At 45.0% G+C, this 21,304-nt stretch overlaps 1 protein-coding gene across 1 annotated transcript in view; it reads right to left on the minus strand.

Moving 5' to 3' along the window:
- The window catches only part of LMNB2 (lamin B2), a 30,385-nt gene extending 20,091 nt beyond the window's left edge, over positions 1-10,294 (minus strand). Inside the window, exons 1-2 of the mRNA XM_027853105.1 lie at positions 10,064-10,294; positions 37-173 (exon numbers count right to left, since the gene is read on the minus strand). Coding sequence (XP_027708906.1) covers positions 37-173; positions 10,064-10,279 — 353 coding nt within the window. The 5' untranslated portion in view covers positions 10,280-10,294. The remainder of the gene's footprint in view (positions 1-36; positions 174-10,063) is intronic.
- Between the last annotated feature and the right edge of the window lie 11,010 nt (positions 10,295-21,304).

Below are 21,304 nucleotides of genomic sequence, written 5' to 3' on the forward strand. Positions count from 1 at the left end.
ATTAGGCCCAAATGATACCAAGTCAAAACCACTTACTTTTTATTGACCTCATCCAGTTCCGCTCTTAATTTTCCTATTTCAATCTGAAGCTTGGCTCTTTCCCTGGCAGTCTCATCCAGGACTCTCCGGGCATCAGCCAACTCCGACTCATAGAGGACCTTGATTCCGCTCACCTGGGAGAAGGAAAGAAAGAAACCCTAAGCAGAAAGCACGGAGAAGATGTCTCTGGGGAGAAAGAAGCAAGAAAAGTTGAATTCGGCCAGTTCCCAGTGTCTTAGATGAGAAGCACCTCATTATCCAGATTATCCTAGAGCCAGGCTCACGGAGATCTTCAAGTCCCTCTTCTTCCACAAAGTGAGCCTCAGGGAGGGAAAGGAGCTGCTCTTTCCAGAACTCAGGATCTGCTTCTCCACATTCCACCCCAAATACTCAGCACAACCTCAGAAACCCAGCAGAAAATACAAAGCATCTCACTGGTTTCTAGCTCAGTTTTTAACACAGTCACACACATTGTCTGTTCTCAGCCCATAACGTCCCGGGAAGCCAGGACCCCCAGAGTCAGGTATCTAAATTGGCCAGATTACTTTAAAACAGATATGCCCAAATGGTGACCTCTGAATAGCCCGAGTGCAACCCAAAGGAAGGATGCTTCTCTCCTCTCCTCAGGGGAGGAGGAGAAGGCTACAGGTATGTGGAGGGAAGCTTACACTGGTGGGCAGGATCAATAAGCTCATTTGTTTTGCTTCGCCATCCTTTTCTTTCACAAGGGTGGGACTGTTCTACAGTTTTTCAAAGATAGCACATTCTAGGTTATGGTAAACAAGGTCCTCAGTGTAGTTTGTTTGTATATACATGAACATATATATATATATAGATAAATAGATAGATATATATAATAATATTTAGCATTTACATGGCACTTTTAAGGTTTGCAAAATACTTTACAAATATTACCTCCTTTTATCCTTATAACAACTCTGGGAGGTGGCTGCTATTATTATTCCCATTTTACAGATAAGGAAACCAAGGTAGAGGTTAAATGACTTGCCCAGGGTCACACAGCTGGTAAAGTGTCTGAGGCAGGATATGAACTCCAGTCTTCTTGACTCCAGGGTCCAGTGTATATATGTACATACATACGTATCTATGAAAGTGTACACATTTACACACACACACTCCCAAAAGTACAGTTTTAAACTTTATTAGCAACTGGGACACATTATGTCTAATGTCTTTTTTCCCCTACTATGAACTGCACAAGGGCAGGAATGTCACCAAACTGATCTTTGCACACTCGAGTTCCAAGCACTGTAAAAACAAGGCTGTGCCACTAAGAGTTTGATTGAGTTGAATTAAGCCACAGGGTCTAGTAAATACATTTTTAAAACAGAACCATCCAAACAAATGACTTCTCTCAAAACAGGATCACAACCTAGGCCCTGTCCCAGAGCTGTGGACATTCTTGTAGAGAGGGTGTAGCATCTCCTAAGAAGGAAAACTTAGCTGGTGGTGTCCACTGTCCCCTGTCAACCACGGCTAGTCATCTCCCTGCTGCTGCCCTACACCTAAGCCCAAAAAGACACTGCCTGAGTCCCTGGCCCTGCACATGTGCTGCCTGTCCTGTTACTGGTCTTCACAATTAAGGCTGTGCCCTCATGGGGGGCAGCAATGCCCCAGGTCTCATGTGTCTCTATCCCCCTGTCCCAGCCCTACCTCTGAGGGTCAGGTTTCTGGTTAGGATTCAATAAGCACCAGTTGACTGAACACATGAAAGAAAAGCCCAAGAGAATAGGAGTGGTTACTGCACAACTGGAGAGGATGCACTAGGAGACTGAGCTGACCAACTCCGTATGGCAGGAGGTCTGAAAGGCCAGCAAGACTGACCTTAACCAAAGCACAAGTCACGTGGATCTCTTCCCAGCAGGTGCTAGCCAAAAGGATCATGGTGGGGCCTTTGGATCAGAATCTCTGGGCACAAGTCATGGCTCTGCTCCTTAGCTAAACCAATCACTAAATCTCTCCCAGAATTCAGTTTCTTCATTATAAAATAGGATGCAATACGGCATGGTGGAGGTACACTGAACTTCTTATCAATAGACCTAGGTTCAGATCAGACTTTCACATTACACCAAGGCCCTTCTCATCTCTAAACCAACAATACACAGCTGACTTCCTAAGTTGGGTGGAAAGTCCTCTGCAAACTGTAAAACCCTATAATGAGGTCAGTCAGTTTTTCAGCTGGTCAGGTCCAAGAGAACTGGCTGTTCCAGCCCAACTGTGTCCCCAACAATGTGTGAGCTACATCCCCAGGTCTGACACATCTGGAGAGATTAGCAACTCACATACCAACTGATTTTCCAAGGTGGTTCAGAGGTAAACTCAGCCCCCCTCCCCATTCCTTAGAAAGGACAAAAAAGTACCAACACCCACACTAGCTCCCAAGAGATCCCCCAAGGACTGGGCCTCCTGCTATATTTTGTAAGCTTCCTCCAACCTACCTAGCGCAAACAAACCTCCACACAGAGTAGATGCCCACATCTTTTGCTGACTACATGAATTACCCTGGGGGAAAGGAAAAGACATGTGGAATGGAATGTGGTACAGGAAAAGAAAATATTTTAGAGGAATTTCTGCCACTAATTCACAGTATGACACCAGGCATGTTCCTTTTTCCCTACTAGGACACTCCATCTCCTCCACTGTGAAATTAAAAGTGTTGAACTACATCAATCTCTTCCCAAATTGTGTTCTGCACAACATGAATGGAGTTCTGCTGGCTGCCTCTCCATTAGGAGTGTAAGCACTCTGAGGGCAGGGATTGTTTTGGTGCTTATTATGCCTTTCTTTGTACTGATAGCAATTAGCACAGTGCTAGGCACAAAGTAAGCATTTAATAAAATGCTTATTGATTAAAGATGTCAACATCAGAAACAATCTCCCCTCAAATATTAAACATGAAATTAAGATGTCAGAAGTGATTATCATACGTAGATTAAGTAAAAGTCTTAATCTTCTTCCTTCTTGACCTCCCTGCAGCATTTGACACTGCTGACCAGCCTCTCCTTCTGGATACTGTTCCCTCTCTAGGTATTCACGACACTGTTGTCCCTGGTTCTCCTACCAGTCCAGCTGATCCTTCTAGGTCTCCTTTGATCAATCATCATCATCCATTTCATGCCCACTAACGGTGAGTACAACCCCAAGGCTTTGTTCTGGGCCCTTTTTTATCTCTACACTCTAACTTCATGCCCTCATCACTCCTATGGATTAATTATCATCTCTCTATAGATGATGGAAGCATGAGGTGATGGATAGTGAGCTGACTGTGAAGGCAAGAAGGCCTGAGCTCCAGCCCTACCTGTGACACACACTAACTACAAGACCGGGGAAATCACTCAACCTCCCAGTATTCTAGGCACCTCTCCAAGACTGTAAATTGCCAAGATGGTGCTGACCTGCACGTGTAAAAGTTTCTTCGTTCCACAGTACCCTAAAACCAACGAAATCCCAGGTCCAGTTCCTATCTCGAGGTCTACACCAATGATTCCCAGATGCATACTGTCAAAATGATGTTCCAAAAGTACAGGTAGGACCACATCACCCCCTATTCCCTAAACCCCAGGATTTCCCTAATACTTCCTACAGGATCAAATGTTTGGCTTCTAAAGCCCTTCCCACCATTTCTGTCTTCTTATCCTCTCCACAAACTCTACACTCCAGTGACACTGGCCTCTCTGCTGTTCCTCCAATACTTGGCTCTGGTTTCCTAGCATTTATCCTTGGCTGTCCCTGATGCCTAGAATGCTCTCCTTCCTCATCTCCATCTCCATCTCCCACCTTCCATAGGAAGCCTTTCCGGATCCCCCTTAATGCTGGCACCTCCCTGAGATTCTCTCCCATTTTAACTGTATAGAGTTCATTTGTACACAGTGGTGTGCGTGTTGTTTCCTCCATTGGGCATTGTCTTCTGCCTTTCTTTGTTTCCCCAGAGTTTATAGCACAGTGCCTGGCACAGAGCAGGTGCTTAACAAATGCTTGTTGACTTGATCCAGCCCTGATTTCTTTCCTGAGATAGTCCTACATCATCAATTGCCTATTAGACATTTCAAACAGGATGTCCTGCAGGCAACTTCAACTCCACATGTCCAAAACACAGCTCATTATCTTTCTCTCCAAACCCACTCCTCCCATCTAAATGTGCCTGATAGTGACAAGGGCACCACTGTCCTTGCCCACAGGTTCCTAGCCTTGGCCCATCCTCAATAACTCAGGGTCTCATTCACTCCACAAATCCAATCAGTTGCTGAATCTTGTTTCTACCTCTACAACATCTCACACACATTCCCTTCTTTCCACTCACCCAAACACATCCTAGTTCAGTTCTCATCACTTCTCCTCATTCACCTAGCTGCCTCAATTCTCTCTCCACCTCAATCTATCTTCCACACAGCTGCCAAAATGAATTTTCCTAAAACAGGAGTCTAACCATGCCACCCCCCCTTCTCAATAAAGGGCATAACTCCCTATTACTTCCAGGATAAAACTTAAATTTCTTTAATTGGCATGTTAAACCCTTCATAACTTTGTCCCTTCCTCCTGTTCCAGTCTTCTCACACCTGATTCCCCCCCTTCACATCCTCTACAGTCCAGCCCTGATGACCAGCCTCCTGTTCCAACCAGACGTATCTCCAGCACTGGGCCTTTGCCTTGTCACACATGGAATGTGTTCTCTCTTCACCGCCATCTCTTGGAATTTCTCATTTCCTTCAAGACTCAACTCAATTATCACCTTTTACAAACTTTTCCTGATCCCCAAGGAGTTAGTACTCTCTCTCCCACAGCTATCTTGTATTTATTCTGTATATAACCTGTATATATGCATATGCACATTATCTACATACACACCCCCATTATAATAAACTCTATAAGGGAAGAGACTTTCACTTTCATCTTTGTATTCCTCGTGCACAGTGTCTAGTACAAGATAGAGGTTTAGTAAATGCTTATTGACTGATTGAGCCCTTAACTCCAGTATTTATCCCATTCAATCCAAATGTATTAAACACCCCCTGATGACTCAAGGCCTGGTACTGAAGATACAAGACAGAAATCTGCTTCCTGCATTATTCTCCAGGATGAATGATTTCTATCAATTATTTCAAAACCAAAAATGTTCCATAGGTCAAATTAGCTTTGGAAGCACAAGACAAGTTAACCTCTAACATCTCTTTTAGCTCTAAATTCTATGATCCTGTAACCCAGGTTCTAGATGAGCTCACGCACTGTTTGTGTGACCCTGGTCAAATCACTTCCATTCCGTGTGCTGGTTTGCCCATTTCTGTAAAATGGCACCCAGTAATCATTGCATCAAATCCTTTGAAGGGTTGCTATATAGCTTAAGTGAAAGATTGTGAGCACTTTGAAAGCACTACACAAATGTGAGTTTCCAGTAATAAACTGGGAATAAAGACCACGGAGACTATTTTTTCAACTCAACAAACAGCTTGTATTTACATAGTTTTGATATTTCTAAAAGATTTTCAGGTATATTACCTTCTTCAATTTATATATAACAAGGAATCAGACAGCCAGAGCTGAAGACACCTTACAGTTATCTTTCCAATCTTCATGACTTTACAGATAGGATAACTGAGACCCAGAGCAATGACGTGACTTGTGAAGTTAGGGAATGGCAAAGCTAGGACTAGAAGCCATGTCCATCTCACAGGGCCACGGGACCTCTGTTCCACAATACCTCAAGTAGACCAGATGATTCGCCAAAATCCTCTCTACCTTGGTTATTCAAATTTTACGTACAACAAATAAGTGGGTTTCTGGCCAAACACTCTCATCTTTTTCCACGTGTAGTTTTCAAAACAAATGCTCCAGGGGGCACTATAGTAAACTGCTGACAAAAGGTAAACTGTTTTTATTTGAATGCATGACAACAGCAAACAGGTATGCGGAATGAATGCACAGGAAACGTGTTGCCACATGTGTGAGCCAAGGGCCACACAAACATTGCCTGACAACCAAAATACACATACCTACTCTCTTCCTCCAGGTGAAGATAAAAACTAGAAAAGGATCAGTCCAACCAATTACAACCCTGGAATATAGACTTACTATGTCAAACTCATCTAAAACTCATCTAAAAACCAAAGAAGAGAAACCAACCTCCATTCTCACTTTCTCTACGATCACTCATTCATTCATTCATTCAAACAAACAAACAAACATTTATCAACATCTCCTACCTGGTCTTTTCCCTACTCCCTGCTACCAAGCATTTAAAATCAAACAACTAAGAATTTTTATCTACCAGTGGACTTCTAGGCTGTGCTAAATGCTATAAGAGATAGAAAAGAAGTTTTAAAAAGTACTAGCCTTTAAGAAGCTTCCACCCTACAGTGGAACCCTTACCACTCTCAGGGCAAGATCCCAAGACTTTGTGTAAAGAGACTACCAACCTGGGTCTATCTTCCTCTACGGCCTGAAATCATCACCTAACTCCTTCTCAGGTTCAAACACTTTTCAGTGGCTTCCCACTGCATACAGGATAGTTACAGAAAATCCAGTTTCCTCAATTCAAAGATGAAAAAATGGAGGCCAATCTCCTTAGCCAGGCATTGAATAATTTTGTCCCAAATTCTCCCCCTTTAGCCTCTTTCCTCACTACCCTTCCACCAAAATTTCCTGCCATGTTGCTGCTCTCAGCCTCAGTAGCCTCACCTGTAAAACAGGATTGATATTTGCAATACTTCACAGGTATGTCTAGCACTTTTTGTTGTTGCTGTTTAACTCTTTGGGCCTGATTCATCTGTACCATCATCAACAAAAACCGCTTTCTGCACATGGATAATGTGCAAGAGTGACACTAAATGATGTCTAAGATCCCTTACAGCCAACATGTGAAATGAGATAATGCCCTATATATATATTCCCTCTCAGTTCAAATGCCACAGCAAAAAAAAAAAAAAAAAAGGGGGGGGGGGGGGCGGGGGGGTGGTGGTGGGCGGGGGGGGGGGGGGGGGGTCCCTTTTCATGCTACTTTTATACTAAGGTCCACAGGAGATAACTTCTTTCCATGCCACTGGCTCCACTTCCCCCAAATGACCTGCTGCTTCTCCAATGGTCAGATGGGTTTACACTACCCTAGGACACACTGCCAGGCACATCAGATCCAGACACAAAACTGACCCTTCTCCAGTTTCCTCCTAGCCCTAGTGCAACAAAAGCATCCCAAAAGGGTGGGAAGGAACAGCCTATAGTTTCATTTTTGATAACTGGGGGATTCTGAGAATGGATCTTTACAGGTTACTTTATCTGCTTCAAATTAAATTTCTTCCTTAACATGTACACTCCTTAAGGACAGGGCCTGTAGTACTTTTTGCCTGTAGTAGACATGCATTCTATGTTAAACTGAATTTTAAAACTGACATAACATAAATCGTCCCTGCCAGTATGTCTCACATTCCAAAAAGGCTTTAGCATTTGTGTTTTAACAGCCTAACAGAAAAGCTGAGGAAATGAATGCAGAAATAATGCTTCTGAGTCAGGTGGCAACATCAAATTCTCTTGGCCCAATCCCCTTCATTCAAAAGGTGTGATTTTTCTTAATCTACAATCAGCCAACTTCCAGTATTCAAACACCCACTGCAATAATTCATCTCCAATAAGGGTCCAGTTTTACAGACACCTTTTATAAGTCCAACCTGGCAACTCCCTTTACAATCTTAGTTGCATTTCCCCCTACTCTCTGTCCTAGGCAATCTAGCAGCATAGGATGCCCAGATAAGATCCAGTATTTTCCTGCCTCTACCAATGTACTACTCTTCTACCCATTTTGATCTTATCTGTCTTTCAAGACTCAACTCAAATGCTACCTCCTCCAAAGACCCTTCTCTGGTCCTTCTGGCCAGGAAGTAACTTCTTCCTCTAATGAACCCCACCCACCTAACCCACTCGCCCTGAAAACACCTACTTTTATTTTATTATAGGTATATTCCTGATATCTCCTACAAGGACCTGGTAAATTCCCTGAGCCAGTGTCTCAATAACTTTTGTATCCCTGGTGCCTAACACAAAAGCAAGTTTGTGAAATGAATTTGTTGCAATAATTAACATTTAGTAACACAAAGAAACTACATACCTTACTTAGTCACTTGACTCTAAGTATAAACTACTTTACACAGATACTTCTCAAAGCACAAGGGGCACAGAAGCATAATTTGCATTTTATGATCCAGGAGAATTTCCTCTAGTTCAAAGGGATTGTTCCTCCCCCCCCCCCCCCCCCCCCCCCCGGCAATATAGTGATTTGGTTAAATAGCATATAGACACTGCACAGTTGATACTTTTGATTCAATGTGGCTTAAACTAGTGAATCTCAGAACCTTGGATTTTTTACAGCTTGGGAGAATCGTACCATAGCTCAACCCCTTTAGTTTAGTTGACAGATGAGGAAACAAAGCAATAAGAGACCTGAGGCAGCTAAGTGGCACTGTGACAGTGAACGGTAATGGACTTGGAGTCAAGAATCTGCGTTCAAATACTGCCTCAGACACTTATTACCAGTGTGACCCTGGAGCCAGTCACTTAACCTGTCTGCCTTAGTTTTCTAGTCTATAAACCGGAGTTAGGTTAACAGCACATGCATCACACTTTGCAAACCTTAAAGTGCTACACAAATGCCAGCTATTATTATTATTGCCTGAGTTCTAGGCCTGACTCACTAACTCGTCGTCGTGTGATCCTGGGCAAGCTGCTTTCCTCCCTTTGGGACTGTTACTCCTTCTCCTGAACGGGACTCGATCGTTCCCAAGGGCTTCCAAGCCCTAGTATGTTAGGGATGTACAAGGTATCCATCCACTAGAAAGGCTGTGAAAGGGCTAGACTTCACCAGTATAACTGGTACTTCCCAAAAGCACTCCCCCACAAAATTGACCTGAATAACTGAGCCCTCAGTTTTTTTAAAAAGAGGATTTACGCTGTGAACTCTAAGGGCTTCACAGACTGTGAAGACAGCCACATGTACTTTTCACGTTTACAATGAATGATCCCTCCAGAATGGAAACAGACTTGTTCTGAAAACTCCCACTTACCCTAGGTCAAGAACTTAATGTTATAAGAGTCCAGCCTTCACTCGGTGCTCTCCAGCAGACCCCGGTTCCAGAGGACCCCTCAACTCACTCTCAGACCTTCGTTCTTCCCCATTGGCAGACATCTCGTAGGGGTTCCCTAAGGGGGTTCCCCCTCGCCGGGGAAATCCCTTCCCCAAGGGAGACGCCTCAGGCCAGTCTCCAGGGAACTCCTCACCAAGAAGGAAATTACTCTTCCTCCAAAGGGGGCCCCAGCCTCCCAGAACGATTCCCCGAAGCCAGTCTCAGGCCCCAGGAGCCCCAAGAGTTCCACCCAGGGTCCTCCTTTTACTCCCTCCCCCAGGAAGGAACCCTCAGCCTCTATTAGACACCCCGGGGCATCCCAAAAGCACCTCCCATCACCCCGCACCCTAACAGAATTGGGGAGGGGGGTGTTAAAGTACACAGAACTGCTTCTTGTTCACGGAGAATTCCACGCGGCGGCAGGGAAGGGGAGGACACGCCAGTGAATCTCGCTCGTTAGTGGTTACCGACCACTTCCTTCCCGGGAGCCCTACCTCGGTCAGCTCCCCGTTCCTCGGGCACCCGCCTCCCCCTCGCGCGTGGTTAGCCCCATCCACCCACTCCCCCGGCAGCTCCTCGCGGGACGCCGGCTCCCCACCCCACCCCCGGCCCTCCCTCACACGCAACCCACTCCCCTTCCCACTCGCCCTTCCTCAAGCCTGTTCCATTCTGCCCCACGCCTCTCGCTAGGCCACGGTACCCGCGCGTGGCCTCACTCGCGGCTCCCTGCACCCCACCTCGTGCGTGACCCCGTCCCCCTCACGCACGCCGCGCGTGGTGCCCTCTCGAGGAACTTGGCGCGTGCCCCCCCCCCGTGCTCTCCCCAGCGTGGTCGCTGCCCCTCCCCCTCCCCGCGCCCGCGGCCCCGGCGCGGCGGGACCCCGGGCTGGCGCACACACCTCTCGCGTGGTGACCTCCTCCTTCTCGGACACCTGCAGCAGCAGCCGGTCGTTCTCGAGCTCCAGCGCGCGCACGCGGTCGATGTAATGCGCCAGGCGGTCATTGAGCTCGCGCAGCTCCTCTTTCTCCTGCAGCCGCGAGATGCGCGCGGGCGACAGCGGCGTCCCGGGCCCGAGGCCCGAGGCTGCACTGCGGCCGGACAGCGGCGTGGCCATAGCGGGGCTGGGGCCGGCGGCCTGCCTCGGACTCCCTCACTGAAGTGGAGGATGCGGCGCGGGCGGGCTCCGCGGGCTCATTCAATCCGGCGGGAGTCCGGACTGCCAAGATGGCGGCTGCCCCCCGCCGCCGCCGTGCCGCCGAGGAGCCTGGGACATGGAGTCCCGCAGCTAGCGCCTAACTCAGCTAACGGCCGCCAAATGGCGGCGGCGCGCCGCGGGGCACCCTGGGAGATGTAGTTTCCAGGACAAATCTCAGCGCGGGAGGGAGGCAGGGGCGCGGCCTTTTGTGAGCGGGCTGGCCAAAGGCGGGAGATAATTTCATTGAATCGAGCTTGGGAAGTCGGAGCTGAACAGTAGACGGAGAGACGGAGCCACTCGCTTCCCTGTGGCTGAAACACCAAAAGTCAGGGACAAACAATTCTCGAAAGAGCAACTGCAAACTAGTAACGACCTTTCCGAAAGAATGTCCCAAACCGCTAAGAATAAGCGAAATTCAAATCAAAACAGTTCAGGTTTCAGCACACAACCAGCAACCAGCTGCTGCTGCTGCTGCTTCTGGTTATGATAACTAACATTTATAGCAGTGCCTACTATGAGCCAGGAACTGGAGATAATAAGTACAAAGAATAAAATAATGATAATTAACATTTATGTTGTACCTACTCTGTGCCAGACAGCGCTTTACCATTAAGGTGCTATTATCCCCATTTTACAGATGAAGAAACTGAGGCCTACATCGATTAAATGACTTGCCCAGAATCACACAGCTAGTAAGTATCTGAGATCAGATTTGAACTTAAGTCCTAAGATGGATAAAGATGGAAATAGTCAATGCTGGAGTGGCTGTGGAAAGATAGGCACACTAGTACAATGTTGGTGGAGCAGAACATTGAAAAGCACTTACAAGTTTGCTAAGAAGGTGTCTAAAATGTCCATGCTTGTTGACTCAGAGATCCCTACTGCTAGGCATATATGCCAAGGAGATCAAGGTGGAAAGAAAGCTCCCCCTATCCACCCACATACAAAATATAGCAGCACTTTTTTTTTTAACAGCAAAGAACTTGAAACAAAGTAGATTCCCATCAATTAGGAATAGCTAAACACTGTGGTATGTGAATGCAATGACAAATAACTGCACCCTAAGTAATAATGCTAGAACCTTCCCTCTTTTAATTATCTTCAGTTTATACTGTACATATCTCCTTTGTTCATAGTTGTTTAGACGTCTCCCCCATTACACTGTGAGCTCTTTGAGTTTGTCTTTTACCTTGCTTTGTATGCCTGGCACTTAGTACATAGTAGGTGTGTAATAGATGTTTGAATGACAGACTAATAATGAATATGAATGAAATACATAAAGTCTTATATAAATTGGTGCAAATTGAAATGGCCAGAAATAGGAAACCAATATACCCAATAACTATCCCTATGCAAATGAAAAGAAAAAAAAATCAGAACTGAACACTGCACTCACAGTGGCTAAGGATGTCCCAGAAGTAGTGACTGGAAAATGCATCTTTGCAGAGATCGGGGACCGAGGTGTGGAGGATTGCATTTATTGGTAGTTTTGCCCAACTGGTCCCAACCTCACCTTTCTTTCAATTGTATCCTTTGTTATAATCGATTGCTCTCTGGAAGAAGAGAGAAAGATATATTTGGAAATGAAGGTAAAGTAGAAACACAAAAAGTAAAAAAAAAAATTGTTAAAGATAATGAAGAGCCGGAAAGGATCCCATGTGCAATCTAATTCACCTCTTGTTTTCCAATGGAGGGAAACAGATCCAGAAAGAAGAGACTTGCCCACAGTCACAGAGCCACAACATCACCAGCAGAGACAGAATTAGAAGCAGAATGATTCTCATTCATTCAACAAACATTAAATGCTCACTGTTTTCAGAGCCTATGCTGGGCAGCTCCCAGTGCAGTAGACAGAACACAGACAGCCGAGTGGAATACCCATTCAACGATAAGAGTAAGAATAAGAGGGGGCAGCTAGGTGGCAAAGTGGATAGAGCAGTGGACCTGAAGTCAGGAAGACCTGAGTTCAAATATGGCCTTAGGCCAAACACTTGACACTTACTAGCTGTGTGACCTTGGGCAAGTCACTTAACCTAATTGCCTAAAAAAAAAAAAAAAAAAAGAATAAGATTGCATTTATGCAGTGCTTAAAGTTTGCAAAGAGCTTTCTATCTCTCCTTCGATCCTCACAGCAACCCTCTGAGGAAGGCACTTAATTTATCACCCCCATTTTGTAGATGAAGAAACTGGGATTTAGCCAAGCCAAGCCATTGCCCAGGGTCATGCGGCCAGTGTGTCCGAGACGGGATTCAGCCCTTGCTCTTCCAGACTCCAGGAGAGCTCTCCTCTATCTCGTGGGTCACCTTGCTGCCTTCCAGAGCTTCAATCGATTCCCCATCTCATCTCATCCTCAAAGGACACCCAACTCCATTATTGGAAATCAATAAATCAACAAGATTTCTTAAGCCCCAACTTTGTGTCTGACACTGAACTGGGTTCCAGAGATACAGAGACAAAACTATTATTGCCCTTCCCCTTGAGGAGATTAATTGGGAGAGGCACCATGTATGAATGTCTGCAAGGTGATACAAAAAACTACATACAATGACGTTTCAGCGACACCACCTGCAGCTGCAGGAATCAAGAAGAGTCTCAACCAGGAAGAAATGTTCGAGCTGACTTTTGAAGGAACCCAACCAGGCATTCTCACCCTACAGAGTCTTGCCCAGAAATCCTCCACAGGGCTTCCACTAAACTTGGCTTGAGTCAGGGGTTCCTAACCTGGAGGGGCCCCTGGAGACATTTCAGGAGGTCCAAGAACTAGGATAGAGTAAAAAAAAATGACTTTGATTTTCACTACCTTCTAACTGAAATGTAGCATTTCATTTAGTTATGAATGTAGGTAACAAACATGATTCTGAAAAGGGGTCCACAGTCTTAACCAAATGGCCTTCCAAAGGGATCCATGGCATTGAAAAAAAAAAAGGTGAAGAAACCCTGGCCTAGGTCTTTTTTCACGGATTCATGAATCTCAGAGTTAGAAATAATCTGAGAGGCTAACTGGTCTAACCTGTATCCAAACAAACATCTAGTCTACAACATACCAAAGCTATAAGTCACTCAGCCTTTGCTTAAAGAACTCAAAAGAGGTTCAACCCAACTCCTTTTTGAAGCAATCTTCTTCACTCTTGGACAGCTCTGATTGCTAGGAAGCTTTTCCTAACATCAGTTACAACTGCCACCCATTACTCCTCATTCTGTCCTCTAAGAGTCAAACAGAGTAAGTCTGACCTTATGCACTGGAGACCCCTCTAAATGTCTACTTGCCATCCCTAATCCACACTCTGTGACCGGCCTCCCACTCAATCACATCTCCTGATAGTCATAAACATTTATTAAGTACCTACTTTGTGCCAGGCACTGTTCTAAGAGCTGGGAAAACAAATAAAAAAGAAAAGACAGGTGCTGCCCTAGTGGAGCTTACAGTCTCATGGGGGAAGACAAAATATAAAAGGAAGCTGAAAAATGGTGGTGAGAGGGAGGTTGTAGGAAAAAGTCAGAAAAAATCCCAAAGTAGAGCTGCCAGGTGAGAAATGAAAAGATATCTGAATTGAGCTCTCTCCTTAAGTGGAGGGTTTGAAGTGCATGGCCCCATTTTCCAATCAGAGAGAGTAAAGGCCATAGGATCTTACAGGATGTCTTCTCAATAATGAGCCTCCTGGGGCACGGGGAAAATGGCAGTCAAAGAAATTCCACACTAATGCAGGCAGGTAGGAGATAAGGGTGCAGGCAAACCTTGTTTTATTACTGTTCTCTTTATTAAGCTTCACAGATATTGCAAGGTTTTTTTGTTGGGGGGGAGAGGGTTGAGTTTTTTGGGGTTTTGGGTTGGGGTTTTGTTTTTTGTTTTTTACAAATTGAAAGTTTGTTGAGAAAATCTATCAGTGCTCTTTTTCCAACAGCATGTGCTCACATCATGTCTCTGTGACACGTTTTTGTAATTCTCTCAAAATTTCAAACTTTTTCATTATAATTATATCTGTTATGGTGATCTGTGATCAGTGATCTTTGATGTTACTACTGTAATTATATTGGGCCATCATGGGCCTGACCTACAAAAGATGGAGAATTTAATTGATAAATGTTGTATGTGTTCTGACTGCTCAGCCTACCAGTCTCTCTCCTGCTCCTGGGCCTCTCTATTCCCAGAGACATAACAATATTGAAGAATATTACATAAACTAAGCTGATAAATCAGAGGCAGCATTTGAGACAATTGACTCCAATTTTGAAAGAAGTTCTACTCTGGGTAAAAGGCTTCAAACAACATTGAATACTACAGAGAAATCTTTTGTGAAAGGAAAAGTCAATCAATGCTGCAAACATCATTGCTGTCTTATTTTAAGAAATTGCCACAGCCACCCAACAACCTTTAGTAACCACCACTCTGCTCACTGAGTGAGCAGCCATCAACATCGAGGCAAGAGCCTCCAACCGCAAAAAGATTACAACTCATTGAAGGCTCAGATGAGGGTTAGCATTTTGTTAAGCAATAAAGTATTTTTAATTAATGTATACTTTTTTTAGACATGATATTATTGCATACTGAATAGACTACAGTATAGTGTATGCCATATGCATATTATATGCACTGGGAAACAAAAAAAATCATGTGACTCATTTTATTTCAATATTCACTTTATTGGGTAGTCTGGAACTGAACCTGAAGTATCTCTAAGGTAATTCTTCACTTTCCCTTCTGTATCTCAGTCTCCTTAATTGGAAAATCAGAGATTTGGACTACATACATCTAGCTCTAAATCTTACATGTACAGCAAGAGTCAGCAAACTACAACCGATGGGTCAAATCCAATTCGCCACCTGTTTTTGTATGGCCTGTGAGCTAAGAATAGTTAAACCAAAAACCATTGTTAGCAAGCAGGCTGTTCAAGTGTTTGGTTTAACCATCCTTAGCTTAGAGGCCACACAAAAACAGATGGCTGCTAGATTTGGTCCCCAGCCCATAATTTGCCGACCCCTCATGCAAAGTACATCTGAGGGGCTATGTCAAGATGGTACCTTAGCTCTTTCATCACCTCCTCACAATGACCTGAAAGAACATCAGACCAAATTCTAACTGGGAAAACCAAGTACACGGGAGAGTTGCAACCAAAAGGTAAATAAAGGAAGCATGGAAAGGTGCCAAATGCACTGAATTTAGAGTTGCAGAATCTGGGTAAATCCCTGTTCTGGTACTAACTGTATGACTGTAGAATAGTCCCATAACCTCTTTGGACCTCACTTTTCTTGTCTGTAAAACAAGAGGGTTGGACTAGATCAGAGGTGTCAAATGTGCCACCCAAGGGATATACATTTGGCCCGCAACACTCCCAATGGGGCCAAACCAGATTAAAATGTAATTGGGAAATATTTAACAAAATAAATAAAAATATAATAAAACAGATAATTTTACATTTTGAAGCTAAGCCAACACTCAGCCCATGGATTAGTGGCTCCCCCTTTATGTTTGAGTTTGACACCAGTGGACTAGATGATCTCTAAGGTCGCTTCCAGCTCTAAATCTATGATCCTATATTTCCATTCAATCCTGTCTGACTCTTCATGGCCCCATTTAAGGTTTTCTTGGCAAAGATGCTGGAGTGGTTTGCCATTTTCTTCTCCAGCTCATTTTATAAATGAGGAAACTGAGTCAAACAGGGTGAAGTGACTTGCCCAGGGTCACATGGCTAGGAAGTATCTGAGGCCACATTTGAACTGAGGTCTTCCTGTCTCCAGGCCAGGTACTCTTTCCACTGAGCCACCTAGCAGCCCCATGATCCTATATTAGATACTTAAACTAGTACTTATATTAAGTCCTTAAGTACTCTATTAGGTCTGAGAAAAAGGTCCTTGCCATCCGGAAAGTGTTCTGAGTTAGGCTTTAAAAGATAAGTCTGAAATAAGAATCAGGAGGCCACTTACTTGTGTGACCTTGTACAAGTCACTTCCCCTATGATGAGACAAGTGGGAAGACTGACCAGTCAGGTTATTTGCAACATACTCTGCCCAGTATCAACCCATGTCGCAGCTTAGTGAGTCAATACTTTAAGTCTGAGTTGACTGGGACCAAAGTAGTAGAGAATGGAGTCCTATTTTCAGATGGTTTGTGCTTAGGTTCTTTCTATACTTTCTGAGTAAATATCTCTTTGTAAAAGTCAACATACATTTATTACATGCTTACTACATACCAAGTACCATGCTAAGCACAGGGAATACAAACAGAAATAAGAAAGAAAAACAGTCCCGGCTCTCAAGACAACCACACAGAAAAGGTAGCTGAAAGGTGTGGGGGAGGGCTCCTGGGTGAATGATGGAGAAAGAAGTGTTTTTCCCAGGTGAGATGGATGCTGGGTTATGATGGAGAAACAAATCAATCAGGATCGAAGCCCAGAAAGCAATGAAGGGGTGGAGGGGGCCAGCCGGATCACTTTCTTTAAAGTAGAGGTTTCAGGAGGAGGTGACCAGTTAGAGGAAGGTGCTGCAGGAGCAAGTAGGATTTTCCAAGGAAAGAGGAAGAATGGTAGGGATTCTCTGATGGAATTGCGGCCAGGATCCCTGGAGCCGATTCCTCTGGCCCTGTATTAAGTACCTATTAAAAATAAGGCAGGGTGAAAAGGCACATAGAAAATTAGATTTAAAATACAAGAAAGTGATTTCTGGGCTGGCTTTTCTTTGTATCACCAGCACTTAGCAGCACGCTGGCCACTTGGTAAGTGCTTGGGGATTAGGAATCCTCAGTAGAGAGATAATAGGATTTAAAGCTAAAACAGACTTCTAAGGTCATCTAGTCCAACCCATGCCCTCCCTCATTTTACAAGTGAGGAAACTGAGGCCATGAGAGGCTAAGTAACTTGAGCAGAGTCACAAAGCTAGTAAATGTTTTAAGTGGGATCTGAACCTAGGTCTTCCTACCTCAAAATCCAGCACTCTATCTGTGCCTAGCATCCTCTAATAGCTGCATTTATAGGAGCTGTTAAAAATGGTAATGGGACTTGAAGAAAGTCTGCTCTTCTCCCAGTTCTGCCAAGGAACAACTCACTATGTTACCTTGGACCAGTAACTTCTCCCTGACCCAGAGTTTCTTCTGTTTGTAAAATCAGAAGGATCAAATGTGTACCTATGTATCTCATGAGGCTTTTATTTGAGTAAGTCAGAGGGCCCTATAGAAATGGGAAGTGTATGTCTGGGCCTGCTCAAAGAGTTCTAAGAGGGTCAAATGTGTGTAAGTGTGTGTATAGATACAGCTGTATACATATATATATATATACATACATATAGATAGACAGATAAAGATATTTAGACACTTACATTTTTGTTGTTGTTGAGTCATTTCAGTCATGCCCGACTCTCCATGACCCCTTCTGAGGTTTTCTTGGCAAAGATACTGGAGTGGTTTGCCATTTCCTTCTCCAGCACATTTTACAGATGAGGAAAGTGAGGCAGAGTTAAGTGACTTGCCCAGGGTCACACAGCTAGTAAGCATCTGAGGCCACAGTTGAACTCAGGTCCCCCTGACTCCGGGGCTAGAGCTCTATCCACTGCACCACCTAGCTGCCTCTGTGTGTCTCTCTGTCTCTCTCCATCCACCCATCTATACATACATACATAATATACAAACACATGTATGTATGTGGTGTATGTGTATATATGTACATATGCATGTATATGTGTGTATAGCATTTTGCAAACCTTAAAGCTCTATGTAAATGCTAGCTATCACTGTATCACTATTATTATTATTGTAGTTTAGTGGTAAAATTACAGTTAAGAATTGGAGGACCAGGGTTGGAATCTCTGTGTGACCTTGGACAAGTCACAAGCTCTCCTGGTCTCAGTTGCCTTAACTGCAAAACGAAGAGGTTAGATTTATTCAGGGGTTTGTAACCTGACGTCTTTGAACTTTTTAAAAATATAGTTTGACAACTGTACATTCCAATATAATTGGTTTCCCTTTGGATCCTAGGGGTTTTCATTTTGTTCATTTAAAAACTGTATTCTAATAAGCACTGCGCCCAAGGCATCCGAGACACACAGAACAATGTTTAGAGGCCCTGGACTGCAGGATCTCTAAAAGCCCTTCCAGCTCCGAAACCCAGGATCTAAGCTGAGTTGGGGTTGGCGAGGTCAGGGAAGGGTCCCGCAAAGTAGGTGGGGCTGTTTGGCAACCAAAGCGGGGAATGCTTCACAATTTCTCCTCGGGACACACACCCTGCCTCCACCCTGTCTTTCACATCCAGATTTCCAGTCTCCGGCCCCGAGCCAGCCTGGCCTCCGGCCAACCCTGAAAGGAGGAGGGGGACTACAAGTCCCAGGAAACCCAGCAGGACCCGCCTCCTGGGCCCACCTCCCGCCGTGGGTGTGGCCCACAGCCCTCTCCTCCGGCCCTATGCCCCCCCTACACACACCCCTTGTTTATTTCTCCAGCTCGGAAAGCCCGAGCAGTTTTTGAATTTTGGCGCTGCCTATCCCAGCTCTGCAGTAACAGCTGCGCGGGGGGCCCCGCCCGCCCGCCTGCCCGCCCCGGACCTGGCTCGGGGCCCAAAAAAAAGGCAGCTGCGGCCGGTGGGGGAGGGGGGAAAAGAGGCCCCTTCTTCCACGGTCCTACACCAGCGTGGACTTGTAGAATCACAGCTACTGAGGGCGGGAAGGGCCCTTAGAGATCATCTAATCCAGCACCCTCCTTTTACAGAGAGGGAAATGGAGGCACAATTTTACAGCATGTCAGTGGCAGAGTCCAGGGTAGCCCCAGGAAGAAACGGGGAGTTACAAAATCAACTGTGTCTGTTACCTAACCAAACTACCCATCCTTTCCGCACACCAACCAGCCCTCTTGACTTTCATCCCCGACTTTGCACCTGTTCCCCTCTCATCACCTCCTGTCTCCAGAACTCCCTCAGACCCTTGGAGACAGCTGGTAAGAAAACTTGGATTTAAATGCTGCTTCTCTCTAGTTATAGCTAACCTATGACCTTGGGCTTCCCCTCTCTAGGCCTTGGTTTCATCTTTTGTACACAATGTACACAGTGAGGGTGATATTCTTTGCAAGTTATAGCGACACATGATTTTCTTACATCCCCCTCCCCACCAGTGAATTAGTGGCCAAGACCAGTTTATTCTACCCCATTCATGACTCCACCTCCAATTCCCAAAGCCACATCTGTTCCATCTCTTGAATTCTACCAATACATTAATCTAACCAAAGGATCAACAAGCATTAAGTGCTACACTAAGCTCTAGGAATAGAAACGTAGACATCGAAACAGTGCCTTCACTCAAGGAGGTTTGATTTATAAGGGAAACAAACTATACCTGTAAGAAAATAAAAAAATACACACACCCTAACTGTAAGAATTTTGGGTGGGGTGGGGCTAGGAAGACACTGGAGAGGGGAGGGAGGGTTCAGGAAAGACCTCATGTAGAAGGTGATCCTTGAGCTAAGACCTGGAGGAAGCTAGAGATTCTGAAAGGAAAGGTGGAGGGAATGCTTTCCAGGCATAGGCACAGCTCATACAAAGGCAGGGAGAGAGGAGATGAAATGTCTTGTGTGAAAACTAATCTTGTGTAAATAAGCCGGAAAGAGGAGGGACCCAGACTGGGAAGAGCTTGAAATGCCAACCAGGGGGATTTGTATTTTACCCCAGGGGCAGGAGAGAAAGAAGGGGAATTCGTGGACTAGAGGAATAACGAAGTTGGACCTGTGCCTTAGGAATGTAAATTTGGCAGGTATTTAGAGGACAGATTGGAGCGGGGGAGATTTGAGGCAGGGAGGGTAATTAGGAGGCCATTCCAATAGTCCAGGTAAGGGGGGATAAGGACCTGAACTAAAGTGCTGGCTATTCAAGGGGGAAAGAGACAGATATAAGAGGGGGAGGAGGTAGAAATGACAAGATTTGGCAATTTGGACATGGGGGGTTGAGGGAGAGTAGGGAGTTGAGTGTGACTCTGGAGTTGCAACCTTGGTGATAGGAAGGGTGATGGTGCCCTCCATCTAAAGAGAAGTAATGAATCTCATCTAGCCCTGTCTCTGGGCTAGGCAACCTATATCTACCCTTCAGGATTCTAGAATAACTTGAAGGGTTTAGGTATCTCTTTTCCACTTCCATCAGCCAGTTTATGTCCCCCATCATTGTTAGGGACTGATGACTAGGAACTTCCACATTCACCCGTCCAAATTCCATTTAGCCATTTAACATTGAGTAGTTTTTACAAAGGGACGTTTGCTTCAAAGATATAGGTAGGAAAAATGCCCAAGCATTTTCCCCAAGACCTCAGTGGCATGACCTCCCCTACACCTCTGGTTTCTGGGGCAGCAGGCTCAAAACTTAGCTCAGTTTCTACATAGCGTTGTTCCCACCAAATTCATATCAGAAGGTGATTCTTGTCTCATCTAACACTGCAATGAGTCCAGAAGGTCAGTCACTCTTTGCCCCTCAGGGCATTGATGCTAGACTGGCTGCATCACCCAATCTGGAGCATCAGGTCTCTAGGACACCTTCAAGCCAATATTTTGAACTCACTAAATGGTGAGGCTCTGAACCCTATCATCTAGAATAGAAAAAAAACAAACAAAAAGGTTCTAAGGCTTACAGTGTGGCAAGAAGGTCCCACCCTTACCTTGTGATCTCTTATCAGAGGCCACCAGCTAAGAAGTCATTGAATGAAGTTTGAAAGACAGGTCATGACTGAAGCTAACAGGCCTTTTTGAAGACTCCAAAAGTCTTGTGTATGAAGCCAACAAAAAAGGCTTCTCCTAACTACATAACTAGCCAACAGGAACTGGTTGCAGAATGTCCACACATGAGCCACAGTCTCCCCAAGGCACCTCCTTCATCCCTCATTGTGATTCCCCTGGAAGCAGGCCCCCTAGCATCTTGCAGGTGGAAAGGAAGCATTGCCCAGCAAGCTGATGGGGTCTAGCATCCACTGGTTCCCCATCATATAAGG

Source organism: Vombatus ursinus, unplaced genomic scaffold, assembly GCF_900497805.2.
Source record: "Vombatus ursinus unplaced genomic scaffold, bare-nosed wombat genome assembly UNPS02009918.1, whole genome shotgun sequence".
NCBI classification, from domain to species: Eukaryota; Metazoa; Chordata; class Mammalia; order Diprotodontia; family Vombatidae; genus Vombatus; species Vombatus ursinus.